At 43.5% G+C, this 18,475-nt stretch overlaps 1 protein-coding gene across 1 annotated transcript; it reads left to right on the top strand.

The window, feature by feature from the left end:
• Positions 1-729: 729 nt before the first annotated feature.
• Positions 730-17,128, top strand: RSAD2 (radical S-adenosyl methionine domain containing 2; the record flags this gene model as incomplete). The annotated part of the gene is made up of 6 exons (XM_079941013.1): positions 730-1,078; positions 5,446-5,607; positions 7,187-7,416; positions 9,483-9,632; positions 12,603-12,635; positions 14,351-17,128. 6 exons carry the CDS (start codon positions 730-732, stop codon positions 14,513-14,515), a joined length of 1,089 nt encoding a protein of 362 aa, XP_079797139.1. The 3' UTR covers positions 14,516-17,128.
• Between the last annotated feature and the right edge of the window lie 1,347 nt (positions 17,129-18,475).

The raw sequence follows: 18,475 nt of genomic DNA, 5'->3' as shown, positions 1-18,475 counted from the left end.
ATGTGGGCCTCTCACTGTTGTGGCCTCTCCCGTTGCGGAGCACAGGCTCCGGACGCGCAGGCTCAGCGGCCATGGCTCACGGGCCCAGCCACTCCGCGGCATGTGGGATCTTCCCAGACTGGGGCACGAACCCGTGTCCCCTGCATCGGCAGGCGGACTCTCAACCACTGCGCCACCAGGGAAGCTCTGCCTATGTGATTTGACTGTGATCTGAAAGGGGATGCTGAGGCTCACGGAGTAGGGTCTCATCCTCCAAGGGTCATTCATTCTTTTCACTATTTGGCTCTCCTAACGAACTCTTGCTGAGTGCCCCCAGGTGAAGGGTGCTGGAGTGGAAGCTTCTACATGTTATGTCATGCACAAGCAATGCAACAGCTACAGACGTGGCTAAGTCTCTGTCTAGTTCTACTGCTATCTGCTAGATGGAGATAGAGATTAGATAGCAACACCTTCTCCATCTGTATCCAGTTAGGAGGCTATTATTTATACCCCTATTATTTATAGACAGGGGGAAGCAGCGGGGCAGAGAAAGCAGATGTCAGTCTTAGCCTTGAGCCTTCAGTCTTGGCCCTGTTCCAACTTTCATTTTCATAAACAGAGAAATCGAAACTTGTGCTCCGCTGAGAGTTAATCAAGGAAGGTGTGTCCCTCCTCCCCGTGTGACAGGTTGCCGGGGCACATATAAAGTGAGCCTGCAGCTGCAGGGCAGCCTCAGGGAACCTGGCCACCATGTGGATGCTGGTACCCGTGTCATTCACTCTCAAGCTGCTGAGCGCCTTCGTGCAGCACCTGGGCTCCATGTGGAGCAGCCTGGGGACCCTGTTCCCCCGGCTCAGTACAGCATTCTGGCTGGCAGGGGGCCAGAAGAGCCAGCAGCAGCGGGGCAGGAGAAAACCAAGGAAGCCCAGCAGGGAAGACAAAGAGGACCGCGATCTGCCCATCACCCCCATCAGCGTAAATTATCACTTCACCCGCCAGTGCAATTACAAGTGTGGCTTCTGCTTCCACACGGCCAAAACGTCCTTCGTGCTGCCGCTGGCGGAGGCCAAGAGAGGCTTGCTGCTGCTGAAGGAAGCGGGTGAGTCCGGACCCAGTACGAGATCAGGGGCTCAGCTGGTACGTGGCTGGCTGACAGGAGGGGGCTGGGAGCGCGCATGGACTGGACGGCTCCCCCAGAATCCTAGCGGTTCCCACAGCACAGGGAGGATGCCCTCCCTCCAGAGGATGTGGAGGTGAATTTGGGGATGGGTGTCTAGGCCTTCCCAGCCCGCAGAGTCGGCTGACCTGGGTGTAAGTGGAGCAAACCCATCCTCCTGACGCTGCTAAGCTAAGCGAGCCGTGCCTGCACCTGCAGGGTCCCGGTCCGCCCAGCCCGCGGAGCGAGGCAGGTCGGGAAGGTCGTGCTGCACTCTGAGTCGGCCCGAAGCACTTGGGGTTTCCCAGAAACAGTTAATGAGGAAGGTTGCAAACAAATTCAGACACTTTGACTTAAGAAACGCGATAGCTGAATCTTTTATTTTGGATTATTTACCTGTTCTTACTATGAAACTTTAGAGAAACTATTTACGACTCAGACAAGGCAATGCCTTTGCTCTGGAGACTCTCACTCGGTGTCACCACGTCAGTAACTCGAAGGCATCTCAGAGAGACCCCAGCCTGTCCAGTTCTACGGTGACATCTTCCGCTCCAGGTCTGTCCTCCTGTCTTCCCTAGAGCAAGTTCAGCCACATGGCCAACTTTTTTCTCAACTTGCTTACCTTTTTTTTTAGTAATTTATTTATTTAGTTTTGCTGTGTTACGTCTTCGCTTCTGTGCGAGGGCTTTCTCTAGTTGCGGCAAGCGGGGGCCCCTCTTCATCGCGGTGCGTGGGCCTCTCACTATCGCGGCCTCTCTTGTTGCGGAGCACGGGCTCCAGACGCGCAGCCTCAGTAGTTGTGGCTCACAGGCCTAGTTGCTCCGTGGCACGTGGGATCCTCCCAGACCAGGGCTCGAACCCGTGTCCCCTGCATTAGCAGGCAGATTCTCAACCACTGTGCCACCAGGGAAGCCCCAACTTGCTTGCCTTTTTTACAGACATGTAACATACATTTGCACAGACCTGCACACACCCAAGTAAACAGCACACAACTCTAGACAGAAAACAGCAGGGCACCCAAAGCGCACGCTCCCTTCAGCCCCTGCCCTTCCTGCCCAGGATAACCACTAGCTCTTACTCTAACACACACACTAGTTTTGCCGGATTTTGTGCTTGATATGGTGAGATCGTAGGCTTGCACTTTACTGGATCGGACTCATTTTGCTTCCCATACGCCTGCCCAGTCATCCACAGCTCATCCAATGCCTGACCCACCTTGCCGTTCCCATTGGGGTCTGGTTCAGGGTCTCATTATTTCTCACCAGGACTGCTGCAATTCATCTCATTGTCTCTGGGTCCCCTCTGAAAGCACATTATCTTACTAAAATATATATTTTGATGGCTAACTCCCCCACTTAGCTCTCTTGCATGGCTTCCAAGCCCAAACTTGTCAGCACAGGCTTCAAGCTCAGTGTTGCCATCCTTCACCCCAATTCCTGAAGGGCCCCAAGCTGTGGACACATCATGTGACACAGTTCTCCCACAACACCTGCATCGTGGAGCCTGTGATCGCACTGTTCTCTCTTCCTGGAATGCTTGTCACCTCAGTCTCTGTTGGTGAACTTTCAAAGCTCCTTAGAATTATCCCTGGTCCTCGTCATGCAGAATGAATGCCCTCTCACCTTCCTTTGTGATCCCATGGCATTTGTTACAAATGCATGTATTATAGCATGTTTTATTTATTTTATTTTTTTACTTGAATGAAAGATTCTTTAAATCCTATAATGCTTCACAGTTTTCAAAAGTTTCACACACATGATTTCATATAATCCTAATTATAACCCTTTTTCTCCCTAGCCCTATCTTGCCCCTCCCCACTTCCCTCTCCCCACTGGTAACCACTAGTTTGTTCTCTATATCTGTGAGTTTGATTCTTTTTTGTTTTATTCACTAGTTTGTTGTGTTATTTTAGATTCCACACATAAATGATATTATACAATAGTTGTCTGACTTATTTCACTTAACCTAATGCCCTCCAAGTCCATCCATGTTGCTGCAAATGGCAAAATGTCATTATTTTTTATGGCTGAGTAGTATTCCTTTGTGTATATATACCACATCTCCTTTATCCATTCGTCTATTGATGGACACTTTTAAAAAAATGTAAAAGCTTTTGCACAGCAAAGAAAACCATTGACAAAATGAAAAGACAACCTATTGAGTGGGAGAAGATATTTGCACATGATATGACCAATAGAGGGTTAATAGCCAACATACATAAATAGCTGAGACAACTGAACATCAAAAAACAAACAACCCAGTTAAAAAATGGGCAGAACTGAATAGAAATTTTCCAAAGAAGAAATGCAGATGGCCAACAGGCACTTGAAAAGATGCTCAACACCACTAATCATCCGGGAAATGCAAATCAAAACCACAATGAGGTATTACCTCACACCAGTCAGAATAGCCATCATCAAAAAGTCCACAAATAACAAATGCTGGAGAAGGTGTGGAGACAAGGGAACCCTCGTACACTGTTGGTGGGAATGTAAATTGGTACAGACACTGTGGAGAAGAGTATGGAGGTTCCTTAAAAAACTAAAAATAGAATTACCATATGACCCAACAATTTCACTTCTGGATATATATCAGAAAGAAGTAAAAGCACTAATTTGAAGAGATACATGCACCCCAATGTTCATAGCAGCATTGTTTACATTGCCAAGGTATGGAAGCAACCTAAGTGCCTACTGCAGCATATTTAAAATTGTGCTCTTGTGTTTTGTTTTTAATATCTGGGTCCCCAAAGAGTTTGAGTTCCAAGGTTGAAACCTAGCATTCTGCTTATCTTGCTGCCTAGCAAAGTATCTAGAAGGTAATAGGAATCTAATGAATGTTTTTGAATGGATGAATTAGTGCATGAATGAACAAATGAAGAGAGGTCTGGGGTTATGGAACAAACTTAGCCTCTTGATTCACACGGCCAGGATTTGAGTTCCTGTTCCAGCACTTAAACAATGTGTCAAGACATTTAACTTTCTGAATATCAGTTTAATATTCTTTAAAATACAGACAATATTGATAACTCATATATCAACCTTAAAAAGTTGTTACAAGGCACAAATAAATAAATGCTCATATGTTTTTTAATAGAGTATAAACAATTACAGTTATAATTAATACTTTTATATCATGACCTCTCAGTTTTAAGTAAATAAAACCAAAGTTAGTTAAAATGGTTAAGGTATAGTATGGGTGATGTGTCCTGTAAGTAAGATTTCTGGCAAATAGAGGAAAATCTATTTTGGTAGCTATTAAAATTTTAAATTTATTTTTAAATTTAAACAATAAAAGTACATTACATTTAAAATGACTGCTCTGGCTGCAGATGCTTCTAAAATATATTATTTACTTCTTTGGCTTTTTTTTTTTTTTTTTTTTTTTGGCTGAGTTGGGTCTTTGTTGCTGCGCGCGGGCTTTCTCTAGTTGCAGCGAGGGGGGCTACTCTTCATTGCGGTGCACAGGCTTCTCATTGCGGTGGCTTCTCTTGTTGTGGAGCACAGGCTCTAGGTGTGTGGGCTCAGTAGTTGTGGTGCACGGGCTCAGTTGCTCCGCGGTATCTGGGATCTTCCCAGACCAGGGCTCGAACCCTTGTCCCCTGAACTGGCAGGTAGATTCTTAACCACTGCGTCACCAGGGAAGCCCACGTCTTCGGCTTTTGAACAGAGCAGACTGAATAGAACTCAAGCATTATGAGCATCAGCTATTGATCCGTGTGCCGTGACAGGATGGCTTGTAGGTTGGCACCACTGTGAATTAATTGCTCCTCGTCTAAGCTCTTAGCAACATCTCTACATCCTGTTCGTTCAGTTTTCTCATTCTTTCATCACCTCTAACCTAATCCTCAAACTCCTCACGGGCTACATCACTGGCCAATGCACTGTTTCACTTTCTCTAGTTATCTGCCCCTATCTAACCACACTTTTAGGGGATCGTATTTTTATTGGATAATAATGCTTATCGTACAAGCCACCTCCTAGCATGTTAGCTTATAAATAGTGAGGTGTTATAATTTACCATTGCCCCATTGTAGAAACATCTGAGAGTAAAAGAGGGTGCTAGAAAAAACTAACTGATGAGATTTGGTCCTCCATAAACTGGGACTGTCCTGGGAAAGCTAGGATGGAGGGGCGACCCTGCACACTTAGAAAGATCAAAGGCTTTGGAGCTTAGGCGTACGTCCTAGTGCCGCTTTTCTCTCATCTCATTCTATTACATTGAGAATATACTACTTTTGCCATTAAAATAATAATGGATGTTGGTGAAGTGGAAAACTAGAAGGAAAAGCCGTGCTCTGTCTGTCCCAGGTATGGAAAAGATCAACTTCTCCGGTGGGGAGCCATTCCTCCACGACCGGGGCAGATACCTTGGCCAGCTGGTGAAGTTCTGCAAACAGGAGCTGCAACTGCCCAGCGTGAGCATAGTGAGCAACGGGAGCCTGATCCGGGAGAGTTGGTTCCAGAAGTACGGTGAGAGCCTCACGTGGCACGGGACGGCCGCCTCTGTCACTGTCTGTTGCTCTATTTCCCTCCATCCCGGGCTTTTGGCCAGGCCTGCTGGGAATCCAAAGGGAGGAAGGAAACAAGTGGGCTTGCTCTAATCTCTTTTCAAGCTGGTAGGGCTCTAAGTCAACAAGTATGACAAGGCAGATAACAGAACAGACGAGCCCCAGAACTCTTCCGTCCATGATCAGCGTAGCTAGTTTTAGCTGAGCCGCTAGTGGGGAGAATGAACGCAGTGTGCAGTTTTGCAAGCCCTGACCTTATCGTTTGCTATTCATGTTTAATTTTTAAAGTATTTTCGGAAATAACTCTATTTTAGTAGTCTCGTGTACAAAGTAAGTGATTAGACTAGAACAGTCGTTCTCACCTTTGGCTGCATATTTGGCTACTGAGGAACTTTATAAAATATCTGTACTGGGACTGGACTCCAGACTAATTATATCAGAGCCTCGTGGTATGTGGACAGGCCAAGTTGGGGTGCTCCGAGGGATTCCACTATACGACCCAGGGTTACGAACCCCTGGTCCTAAGACTGGGAAGCTAAGTTTTACATAGATGTTAATATTCAGAGAGCAGTACCTGGAATTTAGGAGGCACTTGAAAAATGTTAGCTATTATTACTACTATCATTTTGGGAAACAGTTCTAACTGAACTCTTACAGTGTGCTTTGCTTTGTGTAAGTTGTTTGAGCCTTGAAATCATCCAAAGGGTAGTTGCACTTGTGATCTGTTGAGGACACTCACAGCAGATCTCTGATAAAATCCTCCTTCCAAGATGATGAAGAACTGGATGTGGATCTGGGTGTGGATGTGGGTAGAACAGCCCACCTGAGGAAGGTTAACAGGAAGACCACAGGGCAATGAGTCAACATCAAAATGACCGTGAAGGGAGTCACTCAGTGAAAGAGGGGGTTCAGAAGTTCAAAAGTAAGCTTTGGGAACCAGATTCAGAGCAATAAGACAGGGTTAGGGAGCTGTGTGATCAGAGAAGAACTGGTTGGGTTTGCTGTCTGTGTCCCCAGGGCAGCGTGCTCTCTCCAGGATGGGCTCTACATGCTGTCAATATGGTGTAAAGAGTAGGGACCAGGAGGGTTGCTGCACCTTTGGGTCAAAAGCTCAAAGGTTGTACGGGAGAGGTGGTGCCAATTAGTGAATTCGGAAGTGCCTAAGAAAAAGGATCATTAGCGGTAGGGAGACAAAAAGAAAGTGTAAGGATTATTAATAGTGGACACGTGGACAGTCATTTATGAACTTCCGTTGATCCTGGTCCTATATGGGAGTTCAAGGCTAGCACTGCCACATGCTCAAATTATTAAAGATACACCATAAATCTACATTCTGTGTTAAATCTATCCCCCCAAAAATAGTTGCAAAGAGCTTGAAATATTTTTAGATGTCTGGAGGAACAAACAAAACGTTTATGTCTACCTATCTACCTACCTATGTCTACCTATGGTCCATAAGGCTCCAATTCTCCACCTCTGGCTTAAAGGCCTGTGTCTGCATCCTTGGATGGAAAAGCCTAATGGTGACGGTTTTCCCTCAGGGGAATATTTGGACATTCTCGCCATCTCCTGCGACAGCTTTGACGAGCAGGTCAATGTCCTTATTGGCCGTGGTCAAGGAAACAAGAACCACGTGGAAAATCTCCAAAAATTGAGGACGTGGTGCCAAGATTACAGAGTGGCCTTCAAGATAAATTCTGTCATCAATCGATACAATGTGGACGAGGACATGACGGAACAGATTAAAGCCCTGAACCCCATCCGCTGGAAGGTACGTACCGAGTCGCTTTTGCTGGTTGTAATTAAGAGAACGGTCAGGAGAGACTTGCTTCGGCAAAACCCGAAATGATAAGGATACAGAGAACTATGGACTCAGAGAGCCAGTTGGGAAAGCAGGCCCTTGGTCCTTCTTTCAGCTCTGCTAAACGTTAACTACTTACATTCTCTTTGCCTCAATTTCCCCCTTATAACTGATTTCCTTCTGAGAAATTGTGAAAGTAAATATAAAAGAATATGAGAAGTGCTTGGAGATATTCTGAAGAATATGTTCATAGGAAGTCTAACTCGTATGTGTTTATTAAAATAATAAGACTGATTTGTCTTAAAAACTCTTGGCCTATTTATAAATGGGTATGTGTTCTTCATAAATTCTGTTAGTTCATTTTTCATAGCGTTATTAGAAGCTTTTGGGAGAAAGGCCATCCCCAAGTGGTAGCAAAATTCATTCCCAAGATTCATTCACCCAGATGTGTGCTTTAGGACTTAGCGCCACTATCAGCTACTAAAAAGTCTAAGGTTCAAATACTCGTAAGCCAGTTCACAGTGACTTACAGCACCCACCATGCACAGATGCTTACAAAGAATTATAAACTGAAGGTTTCTGCCCCTGGCTGTTCTTCAGAATGAACTCAGGGAACTGTTTCAAATCAGCTTCTTGGGCCTCATCCTATACCCACTATCCTGAAACAGATTAGCAGGAGGGTTTGTGTGAATATGTACTCTTAACAAGCTGCCCCGATGATTGCTATGCAGGTATCCAAAGTCTGTGCCTGAACCCCAGACTAATGCAACTAAAGATAAGATGTAGAATTCAATTCTAGCAAGTAAAAGAGTTAAAGAAAACTCTTGTAATATAAAGCTATGTGTGCTGGGATAATGTGGCAGGGTGAAACAGGCAAGCTTTATTTCTGCCAAAGAGCCAGGAAGACTTCGTGTAGGAGGAGGTATTTGGCTCCTGCTTGGACAGAGGGATAGAATTTCCACAGGTAGAGAAGACCTAGGGAAGGAATTCCTGTCTAGACACCAAGAAAACCTTTCCTATCAAAGCTGCCTGGGATGTGCTGTTAATCCCACGTTAGCATTCAGAGAAGGGTTGTGGAGATGGGAAAGGGATTAATGTATTATTTTCCTGAGGTTATCCTGTAACATGTGGAAATGGGTTATGGGAAACAAGAAATGTTTCTTACTTTAAAAAGTTTTAATTTGTATGTTGAACTTGATGTTTGGTTATATATGTGAGTAAGCTGGAATATCAGCCACTCTTCCAGGTCCAGGAGGAACTGAAAACAGCTACAGAAACAGGGGTGATGGGAGGACCCCAGGCTATGACCCACTGTGTGGAGGCGTCAGAGGAGAGCCAGAGGGCTAAGCTCCAAGCTCTTAGATTTCCCTTCTAGAGCCCCCTGCCAGTCATCACTCATGTACTATACTTATATATTATAAATACATATTATATATATATTTTCTCATAGCTTTGGTTTGCTCATGGCTCCTTGTCACTTCTTCTCTATCTCTTTTCTCCAATCTTTCGACCCCTACTCTGGCTTCCACTTGCCTGATTCACTCCAGAATTGCCTTTTCAAAATTCTGACTTTTTTGGAGGGAGAGGATTAGCTGCTGTCCATTTAGAAAACAGTTTTTGCATCAGATCACTGAGGTCTGCAGGATGCAAATTGATGTAAACCTGGATCAGGTGTCAACTGTTATGCAATTGCTCACGTGGTTCAGAACCTGGTCCTCCAGGCAGCCTCCTCCGCGGGAGGCCCTGGGCTTGCAGGCAACCATGATTTTGTAGTCTGAAAATATTAGGTTATAAGACTAGATCAAATGTAATCTAGAACAGTTTTTAAAAATTTATATTTTGGGAATGTTTGGGCTTCTAGTACCATATCCCTAAATTTCAGGGCATGTTCTCATTTCCCCAGAGCAGTGTCTTTCTAGAATGTTCCCTAGTTGGAGGAGTCTTCTTTGCTCAGGAGAGGTTCAGGGAGAAATGAGATTTGGGGCAAAAAGAGATGGAAAGCTCTTCACAAAGCCAACACCACACTTGTGTTTCAGGTCTTCCAATGCCTCATAATTGAAGGTGAGAATTCTGGAGAAGATGCTCTGAGAGAAGCAGAACCGTTCGTGATAAGTGATGAAGAGTTTGAAGCGTTCTTGGACCGCCACAAAGACGTGCCCTGCCTGGTGCCCGAGTCTAACCAGAAGGTTGTATGAAGCAAATGTTGTTTTGTTCCCCGTCACACATTTAGCTCCAAACAGGATAGTGTCTCCACCAAGGGCTGCACACACTGCGGCTTTGGAGGGTTTGCGTGGAGAGATGGGAGTAGTCTCAGGGCTGAGGTGGAAGTTTCACCAGATCTTTAGGTGTCCAATGTGAAAAATTGGATCCATCCTGTCAGTCCAAGTGTATGTATCATGTAATTTAAACAGTGTCAGCCAAAGCACGTCTACAGTTTGGAGCTTCCAGGTGTTATCAGAGACAGAGTAAATAATCAGTGTGTTCTCAGAAGCTAAAGAAAAAAAAGAACTTATTCAAAGCTACATTACTGCAGTGTTAGGGACAGGAATAAAAAATTGAAAGTAGCCTGATATTCAACTTACAGAGAACAGGTAAGCTCATGTTCCCTGTATGGAATGTTATACTGACTATATAACCTATTTCAAAGAATATTAGGGAACAAGGATAAATTTGCATGATATGATAGGTACAAATGAAGAACTATAGGCAAAATTCATTTGACCTTTAATCCTAATGTGCAAAAAAGGTGTGTATGTACACATCCCATGGTCATCTTGGGATAATGGGATTATCAGTCATTTTTGTTTACCTTGATAACTGTTTGGACTTTAAATTTTTCTAAAATAGGTAGTTTTATTATTTTTAAAGTATTTAAAAATCAAAAGCTTTCCCCATCTTCCGCCAAAGAATCTCTCCCTCATATGCTTACATCATATTAGAAATTTGAGAACAAGGATTCATTCCTTATACTTCAGAGTAATGTTGACCAGAGTACGAATAAGAAAATTCCTGAATGGGGTCAGAGCAGCTTTTGAAAAGAAGCCAGAGAACAGAGGAGAATATTCATATCTCTACACTATTTTATTTGACTTTTTAAAATTTGTCTTAATTACACAGGTAATGTGAGATCAAAGAAAATATGTCATAAATTACTGCTTTTTGAGCACTTCACAGAGGCTTCATGAGCCAGAAATATTACCCCCATTTTAGAAACTCTGAGGCTGGGTCATAGGATTAACTGACCTCACCTATGTGACAGAAAGAGTTAGCTGACCTCACTCATGTCAGAGGTAAAGTGAGCTGATCTCACCTACATGAGAGGCGTGGTTAGCTGACCTCATCTGTGTCAGAGGTACAGTGAACTGACCTCATCTATGTCAGAGGTATATTAACTGACATCATCTGTGTCAGAGGTGAAGTTAGCTGACCTCGCCTGTGACAGAGGTAGAGTTAGCTGACCTAACCCATGTCAGAGGCAGAGTTAACTCACCTCCCTTAGAGCCCAGCAAGGGACAAACTGGGGTTTGGATAACTCCAAAGCCTGAGAAGCTTGCTAGTCAGTTCATTTCAAACTTCATTGTACAGACACCGCCACCCCCCCCCCCCCCCGCCCCACCAGGCAGGGTCTTGCTAAAATGCAGATTTAGAGTCCGCAGGGTTGGGGAAGTTATTGAGAGGAGGTGACCACTGTTTGACCCAGAGCTGGACTGGGGCAAGTGGAGGCTCCTAACCCCTCCTCTGTCTTCAGGACGTGCACTCCCACGGTGAAACCATCTGGATGGCACATGTGACTGAACCCAGCTCAGGCTTCTCTATAAACTTTTAAGACGAGCAGAGGGTGCTGAGGTCTTCTTGTCTTGCAGGTCACCCAAGACAAGCTTTGTGTGTCGGTTCCCTTGCTTTGGTGAGGTCAGTTCACTTCACCTCTGACATAGGAGAAGTCAGCGAACCCTGCCTCTCTTGTAAGTGAGGTCAGCTAACTATACCTGACAGAGGTGAGGTCAGTTAACTATATCTCTGACATAGGTGAGCTCAGCTAACTTTATCTCCAATGTAGGTGAGGTCAGCTAACCATGCCTCTTATGTAGATGAGGTCGGTGAACTCTGCTTCTGACATAGGCGGGGTCAGCTCACTTTACCTCTGACGTGGGTAAGGTTTCACCCAGGGAACTCCCAAGTTTGCAAACCAGCAAGCAGGTCTGAGGTGGACCCACGATTCAGCATTTTAACCAGCTCCCAGGTGATGCTGATGCCTGGCCCACCTCCAGACATTCAGGAACAAGGTCCCGAACTGGCCATGCAAAGGAGGAATTGGCAAGCTACAGCCCGTGGGACAAACCCAGAATGCAAGCCAAGAACGGTTGGAAAAAAAATCAGAACAAGAATGACATCTGTGACTCATGAAAAGTATACGAAATGCAAGTTCAAGGTCGATAAGGAAGGTTTCAGTGGAACACAGCCATGCTTCCTCTCTAAGCATTGTCTACAGTGGCTTTCAGTTGCCACAGAGACCACATGGTCTATGAGGCTGAAAATATTTACTCTCTGGCCCTTTACAGAAAAACGTTTGCAGACTCCTACCTATATGGGGTACATATAGAGGGTATACCTTCCTATGAGAGTGTAGGCACACTCTCTATATACCTATAGAAGGCATAACTAGTTACAAGTAATGTAAGTAATATTAATATCCTCAGATAAGCTCCCAGGTAATAGCATTAAAGGGATTCTGCTTTATTCACTGAAAAGGGGGTCCATCAGAGGCATGGCGGACACAGGGAATATTGAACAATGAAGGACAGGGTTCCCCAGAGCTAGAGGAAATGGGGAAATTAGCCTGGGGGTTTCACTGTCAGAGGAGCTTTCAGAGTGGCACGTGACCCTTCCAGCATGGGGCAGAAGCCAGCCTGCTAGAATCTGCTAGAATCCGAATGGACACAAACAGATGGCTCGGAGATGAGTGTTAGGTGGGTATGGGGCACTGGCAGATGGCTCACCTTGTAAGGGACGCATCTAAAGACACTCAAGAGATGTAAGAAATGTGGCCTCCAGAAATAATAAAGCACAAACACACAAACGCGGTAAGACAGGCAGTTGAGCATACATACTGAAAAATATGCTCGAGACTAAATTGGTGTGTGATTTCTGCTTTGCAGATGAGAGATTCCTACCTTATTCTGGATGAATATGTGAGTATGTCTAATGCATTATAAAATGACCCCTTAACAATTCATTAAGCGGCAAGGTCAGGGTTGAGTTATAATCAGCATAACCGTTTAGTCTATATTCATTCTTTCTGGCCAGCATTTCATGTTTTTATTGTCACCGACTAACATTAATATTATAGAGCCCTTACTTCGCTGTGTCCATCTCTGAGCTAAGGGGCTGGGCAGGCAATGGCTTGAATCTGGTCCCAGTGTTTGCACACACCCGCACTCGACGGTCTTTTCCCTATGGCTATGGATCCACGGGTGTCGCACGGAGCTGACATCACACAAAGCAGTGTCCTTTGTTACGCCATCTTCAGCTGGGTTCTCTGGCCAAGGGACACCCAGGGATCTTTGCAGGAAGGACACGTCACCCTTGACGTTATTGCCTTTAATACCTCAGATGCTGCCAGCTTGTCCTCTGACAGATAGCTCTTGGCTTTGGAGAGAAGAGGTTACAGTTCCTCTCCAAAAGCCACTGGTACCTTCCTACCCCACTGCCTTCCAAAGGAAGAGATAGGCCATCATCCTCCAAACTGAAAAACAAATCACTTCTCCCTTTCCTTGTGTCTTTTTCTTTTCTTTTTCTGTCCCAATTCATAAACTTTTGCCAATATTTCTAGCACTGGACAAATAATTCCATTCAAAGATCTGTTTTTAAGAAATGAGCTCCAACGAGAACCATGGCTTTTCTATATTTAAGCTGAATTTGGTGTTTCGAGAAATGCTTACTGTGACTTTTGATATTTTATTATTTTCAAGTTAAATAGTGATGATTCACAGTCATTCATTTGTTGTCAATATGTGCTTTCTTTAAGGAGCAGAGGGGAAAAGGTGGTAACACAAATGTTCAGTTAATGGGTTCAAGGTAGAGAGGAAAAGTCAAACAGAATTTATTTTTGGAGTACCATGACTAGCTGGGGATTGTTTTTTTTTTGGCTGGGGATTTTGACCAATGTTCCTCCACAAACTCTCTGGTTTCTGTACAGTTGGAATAAATAGAGTAGGAGCAAAATTTACTTTTGGCAATCTAAGAACATTTTGATTCAACAAGTGTTACTACAAAATGCTGTGTGCCATGGTAGGTCACAGAGGTGTGAAGATCTGGTTCCTGTCTGTAAGATGCTTAATCTAGGATAAAAACCAAGACCCTTAGCAGGGCATGTGCTACTCTTCTTGATGTGGGACCTGCCCGCCTCTGTATCACCTTTCTTACCATGCTATCTCCCTTTCGTAAAAGAAGCTTTTACACTTTTTTTTTTTTTTAAATTCCTGCACACACAGTTTTCACTCCAGGAATATCATCTACCTGAAATTTCCCAAACTCACAGTACTGTTTCACGCTTCTGGGCTTTTACGATATTGTTCTCTCTAGTTTACAATTTCAAAACATAACTTAGACGGCAGCACTTTTTGGAAACCTTTCCTGATTACCCCGCCCCCCAGTGGAGGGACAGGCATGTGTATATAATTCTGTTTATCGTGCCCTTACCTGGTCTCAGGTGTTCACGGGGTGATGGGAGCTGGTTGAGTACAGAGATGATGTCCCCAGAGTTCAACGTCCCCAGTGAAGCATCTGGTTCACAGCTCTCCACAAACATCTGTTGAAATGATTGGAACATCAAAAGTCATTTTGAGTTGATCCCCCAAATTGAGTTTTACAGGAAATATCCCAATTTCTATCATGAATTTCCTAGATGCGCTTCGTGAACTGCAGAAACGGGCGGAAGGATCCTTCCACGTCCATCCTGGATGTTGGCGTAGAAGAAGCTATAAAATTCAGCGGCTTTGATGAAAAGATGTTTCTCAAGCGAGGAGGGAAATACGTATGGAGCAAGGCGGACCTGAAGCTGGACTGGTAAAGCTGAAGGCTGAACAACCTTCAGCCCATCTGTGGGGACCGCCCTGGCACTCAGCGCGTGGCTGCCCTGCTTCCCGTAGGCACTGCCAGCGGCCCCAAATTCGATTTTCAGTCGTACGTGGGATCTGATTGCCTGTGGTAACTGAACAGATAAATAACTGGGAAAATTGAAATCCTTAGAACATGCAAGACCATTAACTTTAGTTAATTAGCTTATTATGGATTTAATTTTTGAGTAGTATTTACTGACTCCTGTATTTCCATTTTGAAGTTATTTTTCTAGTCCTTTCATTTGATAGTTATTTTCCCATATGGAAAAATTACAAATTATCTCCCCCAATTATTTCTGCTTGCGGTGAGGCTCTTTCCTTTTCGGCCTTTATATCACTGCAATCTTGGACTTTTTACCCAGAAGTTTAGAAATAGTCCATACATGTTTCCAAGAATAAGAAATGCTTATCTTACCAGGCTTTGATAAGTACCTAGAAGGAGATAACTCCTCTCCCCGGGGCTCTGCATGGCCCTGACCCACGCCGACTATTCCAGGAATGTGAGTGATCTCTGCTGCTCCCCTTTCTCTTCCAAGATTCTTAACAAAACCAAGGTGTGCTTTAAATTTAGTGAGGAAGTTGACATGGGGTCAGGGCTTGGGTTGCTGTGTGAATCTGCTGAGTCTGTCAGGCAACAGCATATGAGTTTACTTGCTTGGTCGTCCCCGTGTCCCTGAAAAGCGACACGTTCCTGGACTGGCATGAACTCATCTGCAAAAGCAGCAGGCAAAGGTGGAGCAAAGGGTGTGGCGAAGAGTGTAGGATGAACCAGAATTTTCTGTAAATGAAGCTGTGGCACAATATAATATTTCCTATTTAACTCTGAATCACTTGGAATAAGAATGTAATCTAGGTCAATATAAGATCCAGAGCCTTCCTTTGCTAGGCTAAGAAAGAGCTTGAGGGAAAATGTCACTGAATTGGGACAAGAAAAAAAAAATTCTCCTCTTGGAAATACCACATTCAGTTTGTTCATGCAACCTAGACAATATACCATTTCCTGGGAAATAATAAGTTCCTATCACTGTTTTACAAAAGCAAAATCATGGACAATTTTTTGCTCAAAGAACTCTTGTAATCCAGCTGCAGTTCCAGAGTTGGCCACTAGGTGGCATTTAAATGTTGCCTGATTCTGCTATGCAGCCATGCAGAAATTCCGCTTCAGAATCTTTTTTCAACACTTTTTGAAAGTGGTTTATGTGATTTTTTTTTTCCCAGAAAAGATATTCCTACTTCAAATTTTAAATCACTGTAATTCAACTGAAATATGTTTGTGTGTCTTCTGTGATAGAATTGTTGTCATGTATTTTCCATTTTATTTTATGTTTTTAAGAAAAAAAAAAGAATTAGAAAGTTTTTTTCCTCTGTGGGTCTTGACAGTATCTAAACCATGACGACCTTAATATAATCAGATAACCATAAAACAGGTTTTTTGTTTCTTACTTAACATGAGTTTACTTTGCTGACCATTACATTATTCCACAGAGAAAGGACACATATGTGAAAGCACAGAAGACATTGTGTGGTATCCAGTAGATGCTCAATTATTATAATCTGAAACAAAATCTGAATCTGAAGCCCAAATCCTCTGAGTTGAAGTGAATTTCTCTCGAGTTGAGGGAAACTGCATTTCTCTTTCCCCAAAGGGAAGTATAAAACAAAACACTACACTTGAGAAAAAAAAAAAATACATATATATATAAAGAGAAAAAAACAAAAAAATAAAATACAAAAATGAACAAAAATCAGAAAAAAAGAAAAACAAATAAGCTATTTTAAATGCACTTTCCAGCTGTTTTTACACCACAACCCCCTTTCTTATGCACTGAGAGAATTTTCAAAGCCTTCATGTTTAAAATATTCAAATGTTCATTTTTCTTAAGTGGGAGAAGTCAGGACATTTATCATTAGAGTAAAATTCAAGTTTGGATTATATAACATTTTGCTTTATAGTTTCAGTTTTTAAATATGTGTATTAGCTTTGTGAGACATATTCCTTTTTATTAGGAAAATAAAAGGTAATTTAAGTGAGGTGTCTCAATTTAAGTGTTAAAGGCAAGTATTCTGTGGTGCTTTCAATTATTGCTTAGTTTGGCTTGTGATACTATGAATGGAATTTTGTCTTAAGAAACCTAGAAAGATCAGACATTAGTAGCAGCGTACTGGTTTAGAAAGGATGAACCATCTCTGTTATTTAGTGATAAATGCTATGAAAGTTGCCTGTTTAAGTTTGAAGATGAATGAGATCATTTGGCTGAATCATCTGAAATGTCAGCTCTTATTCTATGACAATCTGGAGTTGGGAGTCTAACTGTTGGATCAGTAACGAGAATCATGATACTAAAACAGGCGGACAAATTCTCAATGAGGCTCCATCAGGCAATAATTCATCCCGTAGGCTGCTCTTCTGTTGAAAGGACTGTTTCATTCACTGCGATTCGTTGAAGACTAATCATGCAATAAGATTTTAAGGTTTTTTCTTGAGTATATTTAGGACATTCTTAATTTTAGAGAAATATATGTAAATATGTATATTTTTTCTCCATATATGATGCTCTTGACTACTGGTCTGTTGTATTGTAAGATGTTATAATACATTAAAGTATTTTTCGTACATTACCTTCACTTTCAGTGGGTCAATGTAATGAAGTCTCTCCTTGGTGTGTGTTTTAAAGTAATTACATGCTTTTACAAACCACCCTCGCTAAAGGCAAGCTTCTTGATAAGCAAGAAGCTTATCAATAATTAATAAGCACATCTCAACCAACCCACTGGGCAACAAGATGGAGCAGAGGTGAGCCCCTGGGGAAAAAACTCCTTGTGTTCTAAAGTAAAAGCCAGCCTCTTGGGGGCCCAGTGTCCAAAACTCGATCCCTTCTGAAGGAATGAATTCCTGCAGACAGGCAGCAGGAATAGTACCAGCCCAGGGTACGAGTGGTCGTAGAACCACCATTCTGAGTGTGACCCGGTCAGCAGTCCAAAGGGCAGGCGTCTGGCACCCTGGAGTCCAAGGACGTGCAGAGCTCCCCCCGAACACCCAGTTCCAAGCGGTCTATTCAGTCACCTCAGATGCATCAGGCCGGCCCTGCCACTGCTTCCCCTGTCAGCCTGTTTCTCCCTCCCACCTGCTTCCTGGCTGTGGGAGCTAAGAGTTTCACATCCCTAGCTCCAATGCCCACCTCACATCCTCCAGACGCAGACTCGTCCTCCTCGGACATGCGGCATTTCCCAGACATGTACTTGCACTTGATCTCTGGTTAAAAGCACTCACTTCTTCAAGAAGGATATGGCCTCACTACCTTTTCCCATCCTGGATACAGGCCAACACTGGGCTCCAGCCCCCAGGACAGAGGTCAAATCCAGGGGCTTGAAGACAGTGAAAGAGACTCAAGGGGCAGCCAAGGTCCTCTGTCATCGTGGCTGGGACACAGACAGCCACATCTGGGGTACACAACCCAGTGTCAAGCCACTGCTGGCATATGTCGTACCAGTCAGGGGAAAAGGATGGGAAATTATGCAGAAAACCCACATAGCAATTTCAACTCAGATGCCATTGAGCTGGGTTTGAAAGACCAGAAAGACTTTAACCACATTTCCCCCCCCCCCCATGATTCTAAAAAGAATATGCATTTGGAGAATATCTGAAAAACAAAGTAAAGCAAAATGAAGAAAATAAAAATTACCCATAATTGTATCACCCAGAGGCAACTGCTAATTAATTCCATGCATATGTCCAGTAATGCATAGTTTTAATAGAATTGAGCTCTTACTCAATTTTATTTTCCACTAATATCTTATGAAGGGTTTTAAAGCCAATTAGCATTCTTACACTTTAATGAGAACAGCCAGTTCTTAACAATTCACACAAAAAGATGAGAAGAGATTCAATGGTATTCTAAAAAAAAAAATCA

Source organism: Stenella coeruleoalba (genome assembly GCF_951394435.1).
Source record: "Stenella coeruleoalba genome assembly, chromosome: 13".
Classification (NCBI taxonomy): Eukaryota; Metazoa; Chordata; class Mammalia; order Artiodactyla; family Delphinidae; genus Stenella; species Stenella coeruleoalba.
The sequence above is the reverse complement of the archived record's forward strand: the minus strand, read 5'-3'. Positions and strand labels throughout refer to the sequence as shown.